At 46.4% G+C, this 19377-nt stretch overlaps 4 protein-coding genes across 4 annotated transcripts; 1 reads left to right on the top strand and 3 right to left on the bottom strand.

The window, feature by feature from the left end:
• Nucleotides 1–3612: 3612 nt before the first annotated feature.
• On the top strand, nucleotides 3613–4681 carry DFL_005082 (uncharacterized protein; the record flags this gene model as incomplete). The annotated part of the gene is made up of 2 exons (XM_067634287.1): nucleotides 3613–4387; nucleotides 4449–4681. The coding sequence occupies 2 exons, from the start codon at nucleotides 3613–3615 to the stop codon at nucleotides 4679–4681; spliced, it is 1008 nt and encodes a 335-aa protein (XP_067492370.1).
• Nucleotides 4682–6654: 1973 nt separating this feature from the next.
• Nucleotides 6655–8078, bottom strand: DFL_005081 (uncharacterized protein; the record flags this gene model as incomplete). Its single annotated transcript, XM_067634286.1, has 7 exons — nucleotides 6655–6733; nucleotides 6789–6873; nucleotides 6926–7152; nucleotides 7225–7267; nucleotides 7318–7411; nucleotides 7474–7764; nucleotides 7848–8078. The coding sequence occupies 7 exons, from the start codon at nucleotides 8076–8078 to the stop codon at nucleotides 6655–6657; spliced, it is 1050 nt and encodes a 349-aa protein (XP_067492369.1).
• Nucleotides 8079–9780: 1702 nt separating this feature from the next.
• Nucleotides 9781–11832, bottom strand: DFL_005080 (uncharacterized protein; the record flags this gene model as incomplete). Its single annotated transcript, XM_067634285.1, has 1 exon — nucleotides 9781–11832. One exon carries the CDS (start codon nucleotides 11830–11832, stop codon nucleotides 9781–9783), a length of 2052 nt encoding a protein of 683 aa, XP_067492368.1.
• Nucleotides 11833–14425: 2593 nt separating this feature from the next.
• DFL_005079 (uncharacterized protein) lies at nucleotides 14426–18602 on the bottom strand (the record flags this gene model as incomplete). The annotated part of the gene is made up of 7 exons (XM_067634283.1): nucleotides 14426–16146; nucleotides 16221–17567; nucleotides 17622–17709; nucleotides 17788–17978; nucleotides 18045–18072; nucleotides 18139–18207; nucleotides 18282–18602. The coding sequence occupies 7 exons, from the start codon at nucleotides 18600–18602 to the stop codon at nucleotides 14426–14428; spliced, it is 3765 nt and encodes a 1254-aa protein (XP_067492367.1).
• Between the last annotated feature and the right edge of the window lie 775 nt (nucleotides 18603–19377).

The following is a 19377-nucleotide window of genomic DNA, read 5'->3' as shown; positions in this document are numbered from 1 at the left end:
GCCGAAGCAAAGTTTTGTCGTTTCAGCCGGTTATTGTTTCTATACTCCTACACATTGAACTCCTACATTGTTCGACTTGGGCGTCCGGGCGTGCATATACTCCTAATGAGACTCTTCGTTACGTGATACTCTATTCACTTGTAGGGCAAAGCCTCTGATCGAAAGCAAACCGAATATGATAGCATGTCAATCATGATATCGAACACAATCCGTCCAGAGATATACCAAAATAAATTATTTGGTCCTGACAAAGAATAGTCCCAGGACGTCCTGGAAAAGTGTTCCAGGCCAGGACTTCGTAAAGGCAAATATCATATATTTCGTAGAAGCTAGAAGGGAACAATAATGCATTCAAATATTCAGGTGAAGTTGCAATCTGTATGGCAATTCACACTCGATAAATATTAGCCTGAAAGAGTTCCGACCACAATCGCTGACATGGGAGCTTGTCTGGACCCGACAGTTTGGTATACAAATCGAATCGAGATGCCCCCGTTTATCCCGCCCTTGAGATATCCCACAGCACCAAGCCTGCGGATAGCGATGATAAAACACCAGTTAATATATCATAAACTCCGAGAAACCAAGCCACCTATCACATCACCTGCATATGCATAACCGATAGCGAAACGAGGGAACTTAGGCCACTTTGGGCCCTTTAATGAGATTGATCCTGCAATTCTTCATTAATGATTCCAGGCCCGTCTCTATGTCTAGCATCGTATAATCATATGCCGGACTACCACAGAAATGTAGGCACTCTGATAAAACCCAACAGTTCGAATATTTGCCCGAGCGCCCGCTAGCCAATCGTTCCAAACGTTCAGTGTGGCGTTTTGTCTACCATGTCTTAGACCTTCCCTCGCTTCGGTTACATAGCCTATCACCATAGCCATGACCATATGCAATATGTGATCATGCATTGTTCGTCTCCCAGGAATACAGAGAGCCATGTGCTAGCTCAGGCCATGGTGTCTACAGACTACGCCGATTGAGATTTAGTTGAGTCAGGATGAGTTTACCTCGGTTCATCATGTGCTATCCCCCCCAGTGTTACTTGGGATGGAATGGATGGTTTCGATCGATTACTTGATGTCTTTAGAGCATACGAATATGATATGACAAATCTTGGCAAAGGAATTTATTTACATAGTGTGCAAATTAGAGGCTCTGTCTCTCGGCCAATCAATCTTCGTATATTGGAGGAAGGCCTGGTGAGACAGTTATAGAAACACTCTTGACTAGCAGAAAAGTCGAAAAAAAAAAAAAAAAAGTTGGAAGAGTGTTAATATCGGCGAAACACTCTTGTTTGAAAAAAGTTGTGGGGGCAATTGGTACTTCGTTGGATTTTAGGCGTTGTGGGAGGTTGAGGATCTTCCTCTCCTTCCCGAGCACAGCGCTTATGAAGCTTCGAAGCTCAAACCCCCCCAATATTGCAATTTAAACGCACAGCTACACAGATAAAGCAAGAAGCTTCAAATCCGGACAGGCTAAAAGTTTCCTTCGCAATTGAGACGTTTCGGATATAATACTTCTACAAGACATCGACGAGATTGGTTCATTGGTTTCTGTGTCCTCGATGAACGAATGGGCGTGATTCCTTGGCAATTGCGTAGATGATGTTTCAGCAGAAACATTAGTTGCAACCATGACCGGAACATTGTTCGATCGCGTACAGATGTTGTGAATCGTGGTATCGGAGAAATTCATACAAGGCTGATGGCTTGCTAGCTTACCAAAGGCTTTAGCATTCCAGCTGGTTCTTTACCTGGGCAATTACGTAGTGGGTTGGTTTTTCCGAGGTTGATTGGGTTTTCTGACGACGCTAACTTTAAAGGTCTGGATTTGTATAACATTTTGCAAACTGAAAGCTGAAATGTAGTAAGAAGTATCTGTCTCTAACATCGATGTATCGACGAGCTCCCCCTACCAGTCTCTGTCACGAAAACGTCAAGAAATGAATATCGAATCCAACTAAAAGAGGAAGTGTAAGCTTTTCTTTGCGGGAACAGAAAGAGGGCTGATGAAAGGTTGTGAAAAGGTTTTTCGGATGCAGCTTCGCTGCATATGAAGAAAAGGCCGGTTCAAGCTTCTCATTGGCCCGCACCGCTGCGTATCTTCATTCCTTCTAGGATAGAGGGGTTCGATGAAGCTGCATGCCCCGGAAAAAGAAAAGGCTTGCGGACTTTCTAGCCAGGATGTAGATGTTTTTCTTATTCTTTCTTTATTCAATAAAGAACAACGACGACAAAGACGTGATGTCCAAGATGCTGGTTGTTTGATAAAAAGTAGCCCAGCCATCGACTTTTTAATCGCGCGTTCGTAACATGGATCCGTTTATTTTTGGCAGGAAGCGAATCCGTCGCCTGAGGACCAATGCATGGGCTTTGGATTCGCAGTCAAGGTCAACCGATTCGTTCCCAGACTTCCACCCCGAAAGGAACATCTGTCACAATTCAGGGACGGGGATTTTGAACGGCTAACAAGAAGGGACCAGATATTTCAAGGACAGGCTGTGAGTGGTCCGTGAGGGGCGTGAGGGTGGCCAAGGAGTAAGTGGCGGGACACAATTACATTGAGATCTATGTTCTATAGAGGTTCCATGAGGGGTACATGGAGCTGTGCCTGTGCATATTTGGCACATGGGAAGCCATTGCATCGAACATCTGGCGAATTGGCCGACAATTGGCTGTGTGGACACCACGACACCATCTCGTCTGCGACAAGGGCAGCTAATCCTGGAGAGCTAATGTAAGTATGTGTTGTCAGACCAGATTGTGGGGTTCTTTTCAGTTTCTTTCGTCTGGTCTTCTCTCTTCTCATCTCTTGAGATGATATTATGTGGTAATGTAATATTGTGATATTGCTTGATGAGCAGAGGTGGTTGAGGGGGTTAGAGCTGGGTCCAATGACATCCAGTGACCTCTTCCAACCCTGCTTCAGGATATCTATCTACAGCTAGATCCGGCGAAAGCTATTCACTGTTGGCTCCGGACCTGATTTTATTTGTTTTGATTCCTGTCCCGTTCTATAGCAATCACGTTACATGAACATGGAAGTACGAGGAACCATGCCCTCGGGCTTCGAACCCGTTTAGCAAAAGAGTAAAAGCAAAGTACCGAATGGCCCGCAGAGTAGTTAGTGACGGCGGGGGCTGGTGATGCATCTAGGTCATATCCGGTTGGCAAGCAGGAAGCACCTCAGACTCGCATGCATGCCTTCAAGCTCGAGTTCATTCATTCAGTCTTTCCCATTGCCCGTTTTGATACTGCGATGAGAAACACCAGGTTCTATTTCCGGACAAGCCGATCCCTACATCATGCTGCAGCATAATCTTTAAAAGCAGCGTGACATCTTTCTTCTTTCTCTTTTTCTACACCATGCGTTCGTTGCCATTTGAGCATTTTCAATACAATCTCCTAACAAAATTATTTTTCCTTGTTGCATAATTGCTCGTCAACACAAATTATATCAACTGACCGCCCTCGTTATCACTCCAGCACACCTCAGGTTTTCAATTCCTTAGTATCATACTCTCGTTCTATCAAATTGTATAACCAACAATATAATAAACATATACAGATATATTGTTGAAGAGAAAAGAAGAAGAAAATGTCTACAGCCACTGTTCTCAACCATCAAATCGGCCACCGGAAACAAAGTTCTGCTCAGGCGAATTCGATTTCGAATCTTCCCGTCGAGACTATTCTTGATATCCTGGCCAATGCCACTTCTTTTCACGCACTCCGGACTTTACTCCAGGTTTCGTCCCATAGCGGTAAAGCCATGCAGGTGTTCATGCTCAACAAGGACTATATCTACACTTCAATTGCCAAACGCCAATTCACCCCACTTGAGGATGCTCTTGCCGCAGCGTCTATGGCATCTTTAGCTGCCCCCACCAATGAACTGGACGAATTGGATGATCCAACGGCTCCGTTGACACTTTTATCTGACCGGGAAGGGAATAACAAATCTCTTCGTGTTCGAGACAAGGGTCCAGAAGGCCTAGAGGAACGAATCCAAAAGCTTCTTGTCAACGATATGGTTGCCGCAGAACTCGAAACACTCTTTGAACAACGTCTTCATGGATCTGGATACAAACTCTCAGCCACAGAAAGGGCTACATTCCGACAATCACTCTACCGAATTTGGGCCTTTACCGCTGGGGTTCCTCGTTTTGCTACTCGTTGTGTGTTTGATCCTGAAGAGGTCAAGCAACAATACTGGGAGGTTAGGTTCTTGTCGAGATATTCTGCTAGAGATGTCTGCGAGATCGGAAAGGTTTATTCTTTCCTTGTGGGATTGGTGATTGAAATCTGTCGACGGTGCCGCCACCAAGAATTCTTCGAACCTGGTAATGACAACGACGAAGAATACCTCTCTGGTTAGCTGAGCAATTTTTACACCCTTTCCCTCCGAGAATAGTGCTAACTATCTTCCCATAGATGTTATTGGATATCATATCTCTAAAGGCCCCGACGCAGTCTTGGAGTTCTTCAAGCTAGCCTCCTCTGAAGCAAATCCTGCCAAAGTATCCCGCAGACTAGCCTGGGGTGCCGTTGGCTACCAACGATTCCTCATTGGTGACCTCGAATACGTCTGGTACAACAAATATGGCGGCCTTAATTTCCGCCAAAAGAGCTTCCGTCAGAGCTCCAGGGACGCCATTTGTTCCTAAAAGTCCTAGGTACATACCCGGATACTCGTATCATCAACGTACACACTACTGTCGTCACCACCAGGGCGAAAATCCTCCCGGGCCCCCAGACCCTGTATATCCTTACGATTTGAAGGCTTTTTTTGCATACAACCCTACCTGTTTACGAATGTTTATTTTTTCGTTCATAGCGATTTAATTTTCGCTTTTTACCCTAGCGAGTTATGTCTTTTGTTCTATCGTTTCTGGTGCTTCAACATCCTTCCTTTCTCAGCCATCTATCTTGCGACATCTAGCGAGCGTGCAAATGATCCTTCCTGTTTGCTTTTCCAAAAGTTTATTACTCACGATTTTCCTTTAAAGATTTTCTGAATACCGCTTCATGTTGTGGAACCTGTCTACCTGCGGATATTTTAGAAGAACCCTCAAGGGAAACTAATGATTTAGAGACGGAAAACTCAAACCAATACCCTGAAAGAAAAATTTTCCCTTTGACTAGTCCTACTCCTGTGTTTAGCACCTCCAGGTTCGTTCTGCCAATTAGCAAATATCCCGAGCATTCTCTGAGCGAGTTCCTACATTTTTGTTTCTGTTCTCATTATGACGACCTCAAGTACGAGTTTCTTTCGTTTCCTTTCCCTATGATTTCGAATATCTGTAACTGCCCCTGTGCACTAACGACTCAAGCTTACCTACCTGTATTCTATACGAGCTTACGATGCAAATGTGTCTATGAAAACATGAAATATTCAGACCAGAACACTCTCTAGATTTTTCAACATCGTAACGGCGACATATATTTTTACAAATCGCAAACACGGGTGACCACGTGTATATATAACGGAGCACTATCCCCCCATCACTCGCAAATATTATACAACAAACATTCCGATATCAAAAAGTTTAGGAAAACCAAACTACAAAAAGCATCGAGCCTGAAATCACTAACACTGATAACCTCCCACTAACTAATCCAAGAAGAGAGAAAAACTTTCAAGCCATATGCCAAGGCATAGTACAATTCATCTGCGGTCACAGAGTAGTCAGACAGGAGCCCCAGGTCGTGCCGACCGTGACCTCCACCAACACTTCTTCGACTGAGGGTAACGGAAGCCCAACTATACCCCAAGGGCGGCGAGGGTGTTCTTGCGTAAATCAATGTCCTTGTGACTATGTTAGTTGGCAAAGTAATGCATACCATCCCTGTGGAAGGGATAAGCGCCAGAAGTATTACTCCGACTCAGACGAAGATTAGAATACTAGTTCTAATGTAGTCTCTTCTTCATTCATAATCATGAATACACATGATTCACTCAGATATAGTTAGGCAATTATTCGAGACTGACTCTGATGGAGTTAATTCGTATCGTTGAGGAATTCAAAAGTGTTGATTCGGTATATAATTGCAGTTATAATGGCTACCTAGGTCTTTAAGTATATAGGCCTCATGCGAATCAACATTGTATTCTGACATAAGGGGGTTGTCCGAGACTATATTGGATTATGTTCTGTGGCATCTATAGATCTAGTTATACCAATATTGGTTCCTCTATAATGCGTCGAGGTATATTGATCAGTACTGTGAATGGAAAACATCATATGATCATCCTAAATTATATAACCGGATCAAGAAGAAAATTTTGATTTAGACACATCCCTAGAACAAAAATCATAGTATTCCTAAATAGAAACCACAGACCCTTTGGTTAAATATTATATAGATATTAATATATATATTGCTCGAAAGTACAAGTAATCCAGGGTATTGTGGCACTCAAAAACAGCTTCCTGTAGCAAACCCCAAAAGTATAGACCTGATAGACATGGCTATAAAACAAATACAATATAGAAGAACATAAGGATATGGGAGAGGACTAGGAATCTTCTAACTATGCTCAAAAATAATAACCCTCCAATAGAGCCCAAGCCCAGACCGTACTTACACACAATACTCCATTTATTTTTCTTTTGGCACAGTGGGAACCTGCACAACATCAACCGGTCCTGGGCCCTCCGGTATCAATTTCGGTTTGGCAGATCATAAGCACCATCAAGCTCCACAAAGTGTCGACCCTGCGGTAATTTAGCCAGCGGCGTTGTAACATGCGGCGAATGTAATTCTGACAACCTTCTATCAAATCCGCCGGGAGGCGGTGGAAGTGGACCGTTGTCATATGCAGGGTCAAGGTACAAGCGGTTAATCCCACTATCTCCTTCGGCGTATGAAAAAGAAGGCGAATATAATGGCAGCGAGTACAATATTACCGGCTGAGGCACCAGCAGCTATAGCAGTCGTGTTCTTTTTAGAGCCTGAGCCGTCATTGTCATTGGAAATGTCGGATGTTGGAGCACCGGTTCCTGTGGGCACGGAAGTACCAGTCCCGGTAGCCCCAGGGCCTACAGTTGTACTAGTGGGAGCAACATAGCCATGAGTATAAGCTTGTGCAAATACTTCTGCAAGGGCAGGGTCGTCCCAGCTGTCCGGTTGTCGTCTATATAAATTACGTTAGATATTTCCCTATTGATTTGAAGAATCCTAGGAAGGAAGGAAGAATAGAGCTTACCTTTTGCCCACAGCAGTTCTGACAATCTGAGGTTTTTCGTAACCTTGTGCACTTGCATCGAAATAAGTCCAACCTAGGTTCGTGATGCCATACCAGGCGAACGGATAATCTGCGTTTTCTGTGCCAAAGCCATAGGTACTGACGACCATGAAATAACGGTCGTTTGGGCATGAACAAGAAACGTTGTCTGATATTTGTTTGTCAGTTAAAAATCGTTGCCAAACAGGGATTGAATGGAATATCACATACAGGCTCCATGAGTGGTTCGCCGGTAAATCCAAAATGATACTGAACCCATTGGAAAGTTGGTACTGTAAGGGCCCACGCATCGTCAAGTTTAAGTAGATCGTCAGAGACTGTCCGATGGCCACCGTGTAATATTATTTCATAGGAATCCGCAGCCTCCGTATACGAAGGAGAAACAGCACAGAAGAACTTTCGGTCGATAGGAAGGCCTTGGACGTCATCGGCTTGTGTTGCAATTTGGTAATACCATTTGGAGGAAAGAATATCATAGACCCAGATATTTTCCATTGGCATCTATTTTACCGGTGTCAAAACACATTCCGTTAGTAAAATGTTCTTATAAGGTCCTAATGTATTCGATATCAAAAAGAGCATACCGATCGTATCCTCCTGCTAGAATCCACCACTTCTCCGCCAATCGACACCAATACACCTTTCTTTCCAATCGGATACCACGACATTTGCGACTCAACTAACGCTGGCATATCACCCGTATCTTCCACAGATATTTCTCCATTGTTCATGTTCAACTTCGCAAGTTGCTTCAAATATTTTCCATACCCCCAAGTAGTACCTGAACCCATCAAGGGACTGTGCCGCTGCCCCATGGTGTGTTTAAATATCCTCCTTCTATTATGTCATTGGTCTTGGCCCTAATCATGAATTCGTCGAATTCCGCACCCTGAGTATTGTACTCGTATAACGGATCTTCTGGGTCGACGTCTTCACTGGTTCTTCCCCCAACTGTACAAATTGTGATCTGCTACCTCGGGGATCCGCCTATTTGTAATTGAATAATGCGCCTCCAGAGGAAGTACCTGCACTTGCAGGTTTTTCAATAGGTTTTAAACGGCCGCTGTCCTAGAGTTGGTCAAGTCTGTTGTTTGATGTGTTCCCCCTGTGATGATGGTTTGGCTGAGATCGAGACTATATAGATAGGGATCTATTTATACCAATTATTGATTGAAATTTGAAGCGTTTATGAACAGGAGAAAACATAAAACAGAAATTCACATCATAGTGTGACATACTTGGTCCGTAAGATCTGTCTATCGTAGAATTGGAAAAATTCGCAAGTCTAACGGGGAGAACTTCGCCGCCGCCTATCCACAGAGTTGTGTCTATTATACAGATGCTCGTCTGAGGGTTAATTTTGCTTTCCTACGATTCTCGCTTTCTGGTAGAAACATATCGATTATCGAAAATTTATAGGTACCAATGTATGTGGTCTGGTGGTTTCGAATGAACTTGAGTCCGAAATAGTCCTAGGGCCCAGCCATATTTATTCGCATGTCGAATGACGTCTGTTCAGGAATTCTGCAACAGTGAAACGAATTCGCTTCCCGAAAAAAACTTCAAGAAACGTCTGAACCTGTCCGCGTTCAATCGCGCTGGAGTTATTGATTACTGATCGTGCCGCAAGCCGATCGTGGGGCTCTGAGAAGCCAAGGTCGCGGTTACATTATGGGAATTAAGAAATAGGGCGGAATGTCCCTTAAATAACAGAGGACAACGAACATGGGATTTTCGCTCTGTTTTCCTAGTTTAGCAGGCCCAGATTCCTCACAGTGCGCCATCTGGTTAGAAATAGAGAGTCTGGGGACCTTGCAGCGGCAGTTGAAGAGGTGAGATTCGACAGACTTAGAGCCGACCAGAATTAGTCAAGTGCGGCCAAAGAGTACGGGACCCTGACATAATTCAGCTAGTCTAGATTAGATCTCAGCTCGCTGATATGTCGAGTGGATGTAAGAGATATCGGTATTCAAAACCGCAATGTATCGCTGAATGCCGCATTCGCGTTTGACCAACCATTCGCCATATCTAGCCAGCTGCAAATATGTTGCGCAGAACCTCAAATCTGACAGACACTTTACGTTCGTCGATGTCGAACGAGAAGCTACTTATCAGCCTCACAGCAATACTTATATAAACTATGACTAATTTACGGTGACAAATATGCAAATAGGTAAGAATATCTCATTTGAATAACGTATCATGCATGCTTAGTCCTAATTTCATCCTTTTGAACAAGTGTGGGCCAGCTCCAAACTTCTGACTATATACAATAATGGGTATCTGCAGGCATGACTTCTCCAACATTAAAGCTAGCCTCCCGACCCTTTCTTCAAACGTAAATTCCAGAATAATTCCAATGGTAACTCAAATCATATCATGAATGCGCCAGACCAATGCGAATACACCTTAACAAAAGTAAAAGAAGGGACTCCGTCACTCCATCCAATGGAACCAAAAAAAAAAAAAGGAAATGAAATGAAATGAAAAGAGGGGAAAGTTAGAGAAGAGTCGGTGCTAGCTCTCCGCATCTACCGGCCCCAGTTTCTGGTAATCGCACAAGCAATCTCCCATACCACGTTTCGTGGTCACACCATTAAGAGAAATCACATCTAGTGTTTCTTTATCCCTACAGACTATCTGCTTTCCGCCCCCAAACTTTTCCTCCGTGATATAGACATTTCCAGGCCACTCCCCACGATAGACATTCCTCGCGGAATCACCTTTTTTCCATCGAAATTCTGTGTTATTGACAAACATCTTTGCTGTCAACACGCTATTCGGAAACTCGCATGTGGTTTCTCGGCCGTCAATAATGACACTGCTTGTTCGTGTGTAGTTCAATGAGAACTGGTAGAATGAGGTGTTCGTATTTGGGAACCGCATTAGATATAAATGCTCTGATGGGAATACATAGGCGAACGGGTCCCCGCCGCTAGAAATAAAAAGCGGGCTTTCGTTGTCTATTTCCGTTTCATTGGTCGTGTTTCTTCTCGATATGAAGAAACTCCAAACCGCTTTACCTGTCGAAGGTGGAGTTTCGTAAGGAGCGCAGCGCCATAGATCGGTTTCTTGTCCATCTACTGTCGGTGCGCATCCTGTAGTTTCGTTCATAAGTGTCGTTGTATATGCCCAGGTACCAAGAAAGCCTCCAGGAGGTGGCATCTCCGTCGAATTTCTCGCGGCCCACCATCCGTTGCGGTATTTTCGTTGACCGATTTCCCTCCCAATCACGATTCCGACAATCGTACCAACTACGATTGCCAATCCTGCCAGCCCAATAATGATCCAGAAGCAGTATCCCTTCCGTCTTCTCCACCATGGCTTCGAAGGGTCCTTATCTGTCGGATCAAACAATCCTACTTTCTCGCTCCACGATTTTGTCTGTCCATCTGGCGTTAGAGTCGGTGTTAATGTTGGTGACAGTACGACCTCTCTTGTTGTAACATATCCTGGAGGCGAGTTTTCCGCTCCGTGCGGAGGAGGAGGCCCGTGAAAATAATGAGGCGCTCGTGGCTTAGGTTGTGTGTTCCGTAACATCTCGATAACATGAGGAGGAATTGGTAACGGAGGTACGCTGCCCTCTCCAGGAACCACTGTTTTCATATCCGCATTCGAAAAGCGCACCTGTCTTTGTATAGGACTTATTGGAGTAAACATCGCAAAACTAGATGCAGTTTGATTCGATTCCTGTCTTGTCCTTATAACTGGGGGAAGTTGAGAAGCCCTTGAGGCGGCTGAAGTTGAATTTATTGTCTGATCAGATTCCTGCCGTGTTCTAAGTTCGAGATTTAAGTCCTGGCCCTTCAAAGGAATCTTTGGAGGTGGAAATGGAGGAGGGGGTGCTAGGCTGTCTCGAAAGTTTTCAGTACCAACAAGCGGGGTGCCATACGGGTCTTTAGAACCAAGAGCCCCGATGCTTGATTGTGTGTGTATTGAATCGGATCGCTCAGTATGACCCTGTTGGCTATTATGGCTGCCGGCGGTTAATGTCCTCGATTTGCCTGTCTCATTGCCTTCGGTGAGGTCGTCGTGGTACCCAAGGTCCGGGATTGATTGATCAGATATTATGGACATTCTAGCATCATGCGGCATAGGTACTCCCAGCCCCGAAGGGTATGGGGAGGACCCTGGCGTTTCATAAACTTGGGGCACAGGGAGTCCATAAGTTGAGGGTGGGCCATATGTCGAAGATATGGAAGGTCCATAAACAGATGGTACAGAAGGCCCATAAGATTCTGTAGAAGGGACAGGTAGCCCTCCAGATGTTGGAAATGAAGTTGGTGGCGGTGGACTTTGCAAGCTTGGGTCTTGGCCTGGCAAATTGGCTCTGGTTGGACTTATAACTGTTGGATATTGTAGACCCACCCGAATTGAATCGTCGGCGATACCAGCAGTAAATAGCGAATTGGTCGGTGATAGATCGTGAGCATCATGGCGTGGATAGTATTCGTCGCCACTGACATTTTCTATATCGCTAACGAGCGATAGTCGGCCTCGGGTGTTCCTTGCCAGTTGATATCGGGGTGTCGAAGGCCCCTCGCCAGCGCTGATATCTTTACTCGCCATCCCGGTTGCAGCTTGGCTTAGCGTGTACTGCACAGCACAAAATCACGAGCGCAGGCGGAATATGGCCATCGATATGAACATTCAACCAGAATGAATGATGGAAAATAAGAAATCAAAAATCCGTGCCGCAAAAAAAACCTGGAGTGAAATAAAAAGGTCACATCGTGAATGTTGGTGGTGCAGAACAAGTGTCCTCTTAAGTATGTCGAAGCAGATACACCACAGACGTGCAAGCTTGCTCCCAACATTGGCTTGCTTCCAAACTACCTACTCCGCTCTACTGCACACGCCATTTTTTCACTCCGAAGGATTCGGAGGCAACACCTTGGGGACTTTGTGATAGGGGACTAGCTGAAGACCCATATTTTTCCCTTCTTGGACAGACGCAATTCCAGGTCGAGAAGGATGCATGCGAGCTGGAGCGGAGGCCGAGAGCTAGGGCCAAAGGTTCATGTTCAGGTTGCCATGCATGGCTTTCGCATCTTTCGTTAAGTGAAAATCATAAGCCGTTTTGTTGGCGGTTTGCCGCCCCGAAGGCTGTAAATTGTTTTCCAGGGTTGGATCACTTGAAGATTTTATCCTAGCACTCTCTTCATCGAGGCTGGTATTAAAGATCTTGCTTTTCTCAGCCTGGAGATTCCCAGAGCCCGCGGGATAGATTCTGGACCTAAGTTGCGATCTTGTCGGAAATTAATTTTAGACTTTAACTTGACAAGCGAGCGAAAGCTTTGATGGTATCTTTCTGGACCAATTCGAAACTCTGACCTGGGTTTAGATTCGTAACATGGATTTTAGCTGCGTTAGTTACACCGCGACAAAATGAATTAACTGTGCTTCAAAAGCCGAAAGAAAGGAAGAAGGAATCCTAAAACCTTGAGGCATACGTACCTTTCGGCCATAGATGGAGCCTCACAGGCGAGCTTGTACATGTCGAAACCAGATTCCTGTTAACTAATTCAATCGGGTCGAGGTGGTTCTTTGCGGCTAGGTTTACCTTTGATGTAATTCCTGCAGCACAACTTCAAAAAACACCACCATGGACTATGTCCCATCGTTTGCCCATGCGCATGTTTGCACGCGCAGGTAGGTCTTGACCTACATCTTACTTACACACCTGAAGCCGAGTATTGCTTTTGAAGCTGTTAGACCTGAGGGGAAAACTTGGTTAGCAGTGGCGTCGTCCGTTGGCTGCACGCTGTGGGGCGTTGTGATGAGGTTGGAAACCGGTTCCGAAATAGTTGTTCTTGTCGTCTACTTTGGGCATCGGATGCATGGCAAAAGAAATGCAAAGGTACCATCGACAACATTTTTTCCCGTTCAATTGGAGTGTCCTATCGCATGATACGATAACAAGATTGCTATTCCGCATTGCATCGAGGAGGGGGCCGATAAGAATGAATTGGAAGGTAATAGAGTGGGCCGTGGCTAGACCTTGATGCAATGCAGAAGCAAAGAGACCGAAGTAACCGCCCGAGATCACAGGTTAAGATAATGGAATCTGAATTCGCTAGAAAGCCAAGGCACTGAAATACATGTCTTGCTTTTTTCTTGGTGAGCAGGTTCCTGGGCGCCAACTATCAAAGTTATAAACTTACAATATGCATGTTTCTTCATGAATAAACGGAGAATAACCTCACTATTACGAATACTCTTCCAATTTTAACCGCAAGTAATATAAAGCGCACATATTGGAAATTAGAGTCAAATCAAAATGCGGCAGCTTCGATTCGCATCAGACGGATATTTTGAGCTCATTGTGGGTGGAAAGACGGCTAGGAATAAGCATTCCCACATTGTTAGTGCCGTCGGCGCTGCTCATTGCCGAAGCACAATTTCTTTGGCAGCTAAACTCGAAGTTTGGGTCGATTCCATTTTTCGAGGATGGCCTGCACGCCCTCTACGCCTGCATGATGGGGAGACATGTCGACATGTTTGTAATGCCAAAGCCCAAAAGCTTAAGGTCCCGTGGACTCACCTTAAACCTGCATTAGGATCTACAGACGAGTGTCTACAAGCAGAATACGACGCCGATTAGCGTGGAAGGCATTTAGATCTAGATCTGGTCTGGGGGATTGTGAAATTTAGGTTTGAGTGGAGCCATGGAGTACCAAGTACGGTAAGTAGGCAGTTAGTGGCTCTAGGCGAACCAGTTAATGCAGTTACATGCTGGTTGACTCTGGTCGTTAAAGCTTCAGCAACTCAAACATGTCTTGTCTTGCACATGATGATTCGATCGGATTGGAATTCGAGCGCTGCGGCGACGGGATATGGGAGCTAACGTGAAGGTTATAACCATAGTCTCAAATGAGACCTTATCCAAAGTTCATTGCAGTATATATCCAATTGGCCACAAAACAACCCGATTAAAACCCATAACCTCTATACAGTTAGGAAATTAGTAGTATGTTCATGCGGATGCTCGCTCCGTGAATAATAATTTAAAAAAATAAAAAATAAAATAAAATAAAATAAAGTAAAATCAAAAACAAAACTCATGACATAAGCCTCCAAGGTCATTATTCATGTCGTCACCAACTGCCGCACCGCTGTAGATTAAGCGCTGGGTGGCAGATGGCTTGAGCCGTGTTATCTCTTACTCCCGCTGTTCATATCCTCCAAAGACCCCACTTTCACGTCTTCTCTCTCTTCTTCGCCTCTCTCTGCTCCCGTCACCCTCCTCTCGCGATTCGTCACGAGACGGCCGATGATGTCGTCGTGACTTCTCTTTCTTTGGCGCATCGCCACTTTCCACTGCGTCTTCAAAGTTAACCTCCTTAACAGGTCGCTTCCTTTCCTTCTTTCGCGGGCTGGGTGTTGGAGTTTCGTCCCAATCTCGCTCTCGCCGGTGGCGTCGTCGATGTGCTTTCGCGTCACCCACGCCGCCAGTGTCAATACCCAACCCGCTGACGTCCTGTAGCTCAGGCATTGCAGACTCTCTCCTGTGAGGGGATCGTGAAGGTTTGCGGCCATCTGACCCTGAACCATCTGACGGCATGTCGAAGTGCAAAGGACTCGGACTAGATCTATGCTTTCGGTTTCTTGAACTCTTCTCGCCAGGGACTTTTAAGCCACCCTCTTCGCCTTCGGCTTGAACTCCGTTCTCCTCTGCGGGTGGGCCGTCTATAAAGTCGGTAGGATCGACTTGGACGGGAAGGGTCATAGAGCGCTGTCTTCTACGTTTCCTCTCATCATCATCGTGTGAGTGGTGTCTTCGCCTTTCGCTCTGCGTATGGTCAGCGCGATCACCTGTCCTCCGCCGTTCGACCGGTCGTGGGGTCTCCTCAACTGGCTCACGACCTAGGAGCTTGTCTCTCTTGGACATGATTCTACCAAGAAACCCGCCGCGGCTTGGCGGAGGTTCTTCAGTTCGTCTCTTCTCGGTAGGTTCTCTATCCGTATGCCGCCTTGTCCTATTTCTTCGCGCAAATTCTCCATTCGTGTCTGGAGGTTCCATACCGAGAACTTTGCTAGCCTTCGATTTTGGTTCTCGCAGCTCATGTTCCGGGTGACGTGGTTGAAAGTGCCCACTACCCTCCTCGGGTATAGGTGAAGGTTCACCCCCTTCTCTTCTACTCCTGTGGCCTTCGCGCTTTCGAGAACTCCTCCGCCTTGACGGTTTCCTATCTGACTCTCCCTCCGCTTCGGCCTCGATTGGGGTAGCTGGTTCTGGAGGGGCGGCAGGTGGAGCCTCCGGACTGTCTGGCGGGTCAATTGGGGCTGGTGCCTCTGGCGCAAGTGGTTCTGGTTCGGTTTCTACTACTGGTACGGGGGGGACCTCTTCATCCTTGGGAGGGGCGTCCTCATCTGACTTCGACCTCTCCCGCCTACGTGAGCTTCTATGTCGGGGAGGCGAAGCTTGTAGGTCATGATCTCCTTCATGCCGATGTCTATGCCTTCTATGCCTCTCTTCGTTAGGTGCTGCCCTTGAAGACCTTACCCTCTCTGCAGACCCATTGGCCTTATATCCTGAAGGGTCGGCAGGTGCGTTGCCGCCTCCAAAACCGAGGTAGTTGAATCCCGAAGAGAACATCGCGCTTAAACGAGATTTGGTGCCGTCTTTCTGTTTCTCCTCGGGTGGTGCGCGCTCTGCTTCATCACGATGCCGATGGTGGTGGTGTCGCTCTCGCTCTGCGAACTCGTTTTGGCTGTTCCGAGGGTCGCCACTTCGGTGCTTCCTTCTCGTCGAGTCCCTGCCGGCATAATCGTCGACCGGCGCTGGAGGGGTTGGCGCTGGGGGTGGTTCCCGATCAATACTGCGCTCGTCGTGATGTCGCCTTGACCGACGATTTTCTCGTTTTTCGGGGCTTCGGGAACCTGTGTATTACATATCATATTAGTATGTATGAACGCGCGATAATTTATTTTTGTGAAAACTTGGAGTTGTATACCTCTGTCCTCCCTTTCTCGAGGCGTTCTACTGTCCCGATCCCGTTTCCTTCGATGTGATCTCCCGCCGTCTTGTGAACCCAAGATGGGAGTTTGAACGTCAGCAGCAACCGCCGCCCCCGCCGCCGTAACTACTTGTGGTACAGGTTCTGCAGGCTCTGCAGGGGCCTCCTCTGGTGCCTTTTCTACTACAACCTCAGGAACCTTTCCCTCTTCCTCCACAACTGCCCCCTCTTCAGGCTTCTTCTCCGTAAAAATCGATCCTGTCGCATCTCCAGGCATGACTCCAACACCGGCTATAGGTTTTGACGATCCATGACCCGTATCGTGTCCATGGTGGTTTTTACTCTCTTTTATACCATCCATACTCAGACTGCCACGCAATTCGTCTTTCTCATCCTCACTCTTGAGCGTCCACCAATCACGCACAATGGCAAACATTGCAGATTGACCCCGGTGGTTGCGCTCGTCTCGGCAAACCGGGTGGTGGAAAACCCCTATAATGTAGTTGATCAAGGGTTCCATATCCATATCAGGCTCGTCCCATGCTCTCATAACCAATGGGACCACAAACTTAACAATCTCAACTGCTATTCTACCGGCCGGTTCACTTAGTACATTCGCTGCGTTATCTTTGCTAATAACCGTATGTACTGGGTCCGAGCAGTATGGATCTGAAAATACCTCTCCCTCTTTTTCCGAAGCTATTGCGATTAATTCGTTCGCTGACTCAGCTAGTTCTATCCTCGCTTGCTGAAGAACAGGGAGGATATAAGGAGCAATCAGAGTAAATGTAACGACACAAAGCGATTGTTGAATCTTCTCATACGTGGCAGCGTGACTCGGAACTTCTTCCATACCGTAGACAATCTCTCGGACTACTCGGTCGTGCATTTCTAGAAAAGGGTATATTTGGTCATAGAGGTCCTTTGCGTCCAGATCCACGGCTTCCCCATCGTCAGCTCGTGTTTGGACCTGTTTCTGCTTCTCTTTGCTTTGCTCTTCGAGGAGGTCGAGATTCGCAATCGATTGGTCGTTAAGAAGCCCTCTGGGAAGAGATTCGAACAAGTCTCGCAGAACCTTTATTTCGCCGCCGTGTGTACTATCGGTTTCAAGAGCGGATGTTATTTGCTGCTCTAGAAGTTGTAACTCCGAAGGGTTTAGATTCATCGGATCGCCGCCAACGACGCTTGAAAGGAAGTGAACTGTTCCGAAAGATCCAGTGACAAGTGGGAATACTTGCTCCCCCTTGACTTCTACTTCGGTCGCAGTTCCGACATGAGGAAACACCCCTCTCTCGCCCAGCTCTCGGATGCATAGTTCGATGTAGTTGGAGTGCGCAGGGAAATCTACCTCGGATTATCAGCAATAGTTGTCGCATCATGGAACAGAGGTAAACTAACCTTCAAGCGCATGTAAGGCAGCACCTAGATGTCGGAGTGCATCATCGAAGTCTTTGATATTCTTCTTCCGAGCATGCTGTCGTCCCAACTACATCGTAGGTATGTCTGTTAGCATATCACCCTCTACCTAGGCAAATATGCTGCATCTGTTGCTGCGACGCCGTACCTTTATGCACCTCCCCAATGCCTTTCTCACGTACCCCGCCGTAGTAGTAACACCGAGCCGTTCATTGGCGATATATCCTTTCATGCCTGTTCTGTCATCTGGGAATAGTTCGAGGTCCTCATCCACAACCCCTCGCAGCCTACTATCATACTTCTTTGCATCGATATTGTTCGCATAATGTTTCGGGTTATCTAAAGGGGTGTGATGTTAGGTGCATGGCGTCTATAGAAGCGGTAGAGGGCGGAGTGCGATTATACCGAGATGCTCCTCAGGCCGATAAACACTCTAAGTGAACCGAATTAGTATTCCGATGAGACTTTGCCATCTTGCAGATCAGGATATATGACATACCAATCTACTATCCGAAACCTCAAATTCTCCAGTCCCATAGCCAAATGTCATAAAAGCAAAAAGCGCCACCTAGGTCACCCCAATTAGCCCCACAAGATCCTCACGTCGATATGAATAACTCCATCATTATGTAATCCACATACCAGCGTCCTTAACACGTTCGGCCCAACGACTTTTAGAAAAGCAACATCCATAATCTGCGAATAATCCCGTAGCCAGTTGCCAAAATACACTCTTTTAACATCCATTCTCGTAAAGGCCGTCCCACCGGCCGTCCTGGCCAGCATAAGTCCCAGCAACGCATTCTCGATATCCCCATGTCGCCACTTGCAGTCATCGGAAGATGTCGTTCCAGCTCCAAAGGCGCTTGCGCCAGTCGTAAATACGAAGAAAAGGAATATCATCAAGAGGTAAGATACGCCGCCGTACGGCGACGGGAGCGTGCGTCCAAAGGTCGAAGCCATTCTTTCGAATCCTCCCACCAGGCAAGTGGCCAGTCGAAAGGAGGGAAGCGGTTGACGGGTCTTCGAGTTTTCGCTAAACTAATGACAAAAGAAATTCAAATCTCCAAATGAAACGGAAATACTACTAGAACGCTCAAAAACTGGAATGGAAGCTCGGTCGAATGAGGGGCGTCATTGCTGATGGAGAAGGAAAGAAGAAGAAGGGATGTCTCAGGCCGTCATGGCAGTCGACGGCAAAAGAGGAAGTGGAGCCGATTCAGAGAACCTGAAGATATTCGCAGTTCGAAGGGTCCACCCTTCGGTGAGATCGCAACTGACATGTATTTTCTCACAAAAGTAAAGCGCTGGTGTACCTCAAACACCGCAACTTAACAGGAGACAAGCAGCAAGTAGATGCCTTCTTCCCCCAAACAGGGTTACCGGCAGAGATGAGGCGAGGCTGGGCCTGCTAACTCGTCAGACTGTCTGGCGCAGACCAGAAATTGGCTGATTACGAATGCAAGGGCCTGCCAAAAGAAGGGGGTTGGTGATTGGCTGAAGCAAGACGACGCAACAGCAAACGATGGAAACTTTGTCAGCTGAACTATAAATATAATATCTCGAAGCCGCCGTCGCAGTAGGCGTTAAAGTTCGCGTTCTGGTGATGCATATGACATTTCTATGGTATATGTCGATAGAGGGGTATTTGTGAAGAGAAGAGGAGAAGAGGGGAGGGGAGGGTGAAGAGATGATGGAGAGATGGAGATAGGTGTTTTATATCTGAGGTTGCAGTGCA

This window comes from Arthrobotrys flagrans (assembly GCF_004000055.1).
Source record: "Arthrobotrys flagrans strain CBS H-5679 chromosome Unknown unitig_0, whole genome shotgun sequence".
NCBI classification, from domain to species: Eukaryota; Fungi; Ascomycota; class Orbiliomycetes; order Orbiliales; family Orbiliaceae; genus Arthrobotrys; species Arthrobotrys flagrans.
Note: the sequence above shows the minus strand (reverse complement) of the source record. Positions and strands in the feature narration are given on the sequence as shown.